Here is a 4,423-nt window from a genome sequence, read left to right as displayed (position 1 = left end):
CGGATGAGGTATTGTGTGACATTTCTCCCCTTGAAGTTTGTGATGTATTACTAGGATAACCATACTTGTGGAAGCGACATGTTGTGTATGAATCAAGGCCCCGTGCTGTTGTTATTACATTGGGAAATAACTTGTTCAGGATACCAGAGGTAGCACCACCTGCCGCCCTCTCTTTGATTACTGCAAAACAATGCAGTAAGATCATTTCCAAAACCAGGAAATTTGTTTTCCTGATGATACACCCTCAAGGAAAGAAGAAGACAGTGGCCGCGGCCTCCAAACGGGGCCCCTCTGCACGACAACTAAAGATGGACAAGATTGTGGAGGAGTACGAGGACATCTTCACCTCCCCGGCAGGGGTTCCTCTGCACTGTCAAGTCAAGCACGCCATCGATCTGACCCCAGGTGCGCCGCTACCCAATGGACCAATTTATCGGCGCTCCATTCTGGAGAACGATGAAATCAAGAGGTAGATTCAGGAGCTCCTGCAGAAAGGTCACATCCGTCCGAGTTCATCGCCTTGTGGGAGCCCGATCGTGTTGGTACAGAAGAAGGATGGGACGTGGAGACTCTATATTGACTATCGGGCGCTGAACAAGATCACTGTCCATAATAGGTACCCGATCCCGCGAATTGAGGACCTCCTAGACCAACTAAAGGGGGCGAAAGATCGACCTGAAGTCGGGATATCACCAGGTACCAATCGAACCCTCCGATGTGTGGAATATTTCAGTATTAATAGATCATGGATATTCTCTAAGTTATTTTTTCATGGTAATGTGACATTGTTATTATTTTACATAAAATTTTATGGGTTGAATTTGTGCGAATGATGTGTGTACTTTGTTGATTTCTAGTTTGATATTTTGATTAAGGGATCATATCCACAAGGAGTCAATGAGTTGGTCATAAATTTGATCCCCTTTTGGTGCTTCTACATCAATACAACTCCATGGTTGATTTCTATGAATGACAAATGTTGGATACATTTGTTAAGGACCCATACCTGGAGGGAGATGGCCTTGAGTTTGATCCACCTATGGTACCTATGCATTGTTACAATTCAACATACAACTCCATGGCTAAATTTCAACAAATGACACAGGTACCTTGTCAAATGCCTTGAACTAGGATTTTGGTTAAAATGAAACATATATTTAGGATTTAGTAATCTTGTCATGGTGTTCATGCGTCATTACAACTACACATATAGCTCCATGGCTTGAATTTCAAGTATTAATGTGGGTACCTGAGAAAAAGCTATTGTTTGGGATTTTAGTTAGGGACCCTTATCCTTTAGTAGTTGGTCTTACATTTTATCAGTTAACGACGTTAGCGCATTGTTACAACTCGACGTACAACTCCAAGAGCTATTTTAGTACAAATGATGTGGCTACCTCGCTAAATACTATAGTTCAATAGTTTGGTTAAGAACCCATATCCATAGGTAGTTGCTCTTTAGTTTGATCACCCCCATGGTTCTTGTGCATCTCTATAACTTCAAATACAAAAAGATTGGCTAAATTTATATCAATGATGGGATGGTTGTATCAATGTTTCAATGGTTAATGACCCATATCGATGAGAAATGTTGGAGTTCAATCCCCTCATGGTGCATATACATCACTAAAATACAATATGCAACTCGATCGGTTGAATTTGCATTAATGATATGGATACCTTGCCATATGCTTTAATTTAGCATTTTTTATTAGGATCCATAGTCACAAGTAGTTGGATTTTAGTTCCATCCCCCTCAGTGGTGCTCATGTTTGCTGCTACAATTCTACATACAACTTTGTAGGTTGAATTTCCACCAACTGAATCAATACCTTGTTGAATGCTTTGGTTTAATATTTTGTTATCTATTAATATTCATATGTATTTTTCTTTAAATTCAATCTAACTCATGGTGCCAGCACATTGTTATAACTCCACAAGTTGAATTTATACAAATGATGTGAGTACATTTTTTAATGTGTTAGACTCTAATTTTGGTTAAAGACCCATATCCACAAGTAGCCAAAATTGAGTTCGGTTACCTCATTGAATTTGCCAAATTTCTATATTTGAGATCATGATGAAATACTCCATTGTACAAAGTTAATTCAATCCATCACATTATCCAGTAGTACCATGGAAATTATTATTTGGTTACCTTATATCCTAAATACTTTCACCTTCCTTTTCCCACCATCAATGATCAAATTTGAAGCACATGTTTAGTTTCAATTTAAAAAGTTAAATCCATCCATCTATCCCATGATAAAAATTAAAAAAAAATGTATTTTAATTACAGTGTCAACAAGTACACACTTCATTTCCTTATAGAAGTGTTAATGATTTTAATGAGGGTCCCTTCAGAGTTCAGCCCACCACCCTTAGACATGATGGACATTTATACTAAGAAGGCATAACTCGCCCCCAACATGCAAGAACATGGGTCGCCCCCCAACATGCAAGAACATGCATGCCACCCTATGGCTTGTAAGATCCAAAAATTTATGTTTATGGATGGGAAAAAAGATGTTTACAGCCAAGCTCAGGCGGACGACCTTCAGACATGATATACGTTTATGTTAAGAGGGCACTACTCACCCCAACATGCAAGAGCATGCATGCCACCATATGACTGGTAAGATCCAAAAATTTATGTTTATGGTTCACATGATAGACATTTATGTTAAGAGGGCATAACTCACCCCAACATGCAAGAGCATGCATGCCACCATATGACTTGTAAGATCCAAAAATTTATGTTTATGGCTCCGAAAAAAAGATGTTTACAGCCAGGCTCACGCGGAGCAGGCCATCATAAGACTTGTAAGATCCAAAAATTTATGTTTATAACTCCGAAAAAAGATGTTTACAGCCAGGCTCACGCGGAGCAGGGACACTGTGACAGTTATATCTTACTCGGAAAATTTGTTCATAATCACCGTTTTACATGTTGGGGTCAAAACCGATATCTATATATATATTACACCGTTCTCTTCGCTCTTCCACACTCAGACCAAGAATCATTCATACATACCAGTGTTGTTGCTTCTTGCCTTCCTAATCCAACCAGTGGGTATCTGAAAAATGGCAAAGCTATCCGTTTTCTGTGGCTTGGTCGCCCTTTTTGCCTTGTTGGGTGTTGTCAATGCTCATGCTGGCCATAACTTTTATGTTACGGGCAAGGTTTACTGCGATAACTGTGCTGCTGGATTCCCCACCAGGATTTCACCTGACATCTCTGGTAAGTCAGCAAACACCCATCTTGGATAGTTTTACAATTTGTTTTGCAGTTTTTTTTATATTGTTTTCATTTGGGTGACTGCATTTTCTTGATGAAAAGATATGAAATAATAGATCTGGTGCTGAAGAATAGATCTGGTTTTAAGATTCTCCATGTGGAATGTTATTTGTGCTTTTCTGAATAGATCTATTCTTCCCTTTCGCTATTGTGTTCACATTGCTTTCATTTTCTACACTATAGTTTTTAAGAGAAATGCGGGTTTCTGTCTGAAGCATAGAATGCACAGGGCAGCCCTATGTTTGGTTCTGATATTGACTATGAGTGCTGTGCAGGTGCCACTGTAGCTGTTGAGTGCAAGGATCCTGCTGGTAAGAGATTGTTCTATAATGAACAGCACACCGACAACGATGGCCTTTTCAGTATCGCTGTTAAGGGTGAGCACGAGCACGAAGCCTGTGAGGCATTTACAGTGAGCAGCCCAACCTCATGCAACCTTAAAACTGATAGCAGCCGAGGTCCAGTTTACCTAACTCACAACAATGGGATCAATTCGGACGAAAGAAAGACTGGGCCTTTTGCCTTCAGATCTACCACAAACGACCCTGCTTGTCAGACTGTGTTGGCAGAATATAACATATATAATGACTCTGACTAGGTTTTATTGCCTCTACATGCGGTTGTGTCGGTTTTCGGGTTCTCATCGCCTCTTTCTGTTATGGATTTTGGCTGAATCCTGCTACTATTTCTCATGGGTTCTCCTGCCTGAGAATCTGTGCCACCATTGAATATAAATATAAAAGGTTGCATAGCTTAGTTGGACTATTTATCTATTGTGATGGTGTTCATGAATACCTGGATTCATTTGTGGCTAAGACTGCAAAAGTTTGGAATAATTTCAATTTCATATTCTATATATTTATATGTTGCATTGCATTTGTTTTGATAGAAAATGTGAAAGTTTTGTCTCAATTCGTTGGGTTTTGGATTTTCTCTGGTACGATAGATGTAAAAGAATAGAAAACAATGCAAGAAATTGGCATGTTATAAGACGAATATATACATTATGCATTTCTATCTACTACTTTGCAAACTGCAGAGAAGAGCTCCATCTGCATTGAGCTTCTATGTATTGAATCTAATGGTGGCTTATTTTCGCATATCTCTCTCCAAATTTATGCATTT

At 39.2% G+C, this 4,423-nt stretch overlaps 1 protein-coding gene across 1 annotated transcript; it reads left to right on the top strand.

Annotated features, from left to right (window-relative positions):
- Positions 1-2,994: 2,994 nt before the first annotated feature.
- LOC149247827 (major pollen allergen Lol p 11-like) lies at positions 2,995-4,174 on the top strand. Its single transcript, XM_089455942.1, has 2 exons — positions 2,995-3,241; positions 3,574-4,174. The coding sequence occupies exons 1-2, from the start codon at positions 3,085-3,087 to the stop codon at positions 3,894-3,896; spliced, it is 480 nt and encodes a 159-aa protein (XP_089312068.1). The 5' UTR covers positions 2,995-3,084; the 3' UTR covers positions 3,897-4,174.
- Positions 4,175-4,423: the final 249 nt, after the last annotated feature.

Source organism: Pinus tabuliformis, chromosome 7 (assembly GCF_031772625.1).
Source record: "Pinus tabuliformis cultivar Carrire ecotype Pingquan chromosome 7, CPIR1, whole genome shotgun sequence".
NCBI classification, from domain to species: Eukaryota; Viridiplantae; Streptophyta; class Pinopsida; order Pinales; family Pinaceae; genus Pinus; species Pinus tabuliformis.
Note: the sequence above shows the minus strand (reverse complement) of the source record. Positions and strands in the feature narration are given on the sequence as shown.

Excerpts from the sequence above, each read along its gene's own strand:
- LOC149247827 (XM_089455942.1), top strand. The coding sequence starts at position 3,085 with ATGGCAAAGCTATCCGTTTTCTGTGGCTTGGTCGCCCTTTTTGCCTTG. Across the intron at positions 3,242-3,573 it reads GATTTCACCTGACATCTCTG|GTGCCACTGTAGCTGTTGAG; the intron begins GTAAGTCAGCAA and ends AGTGCTGTGCAG.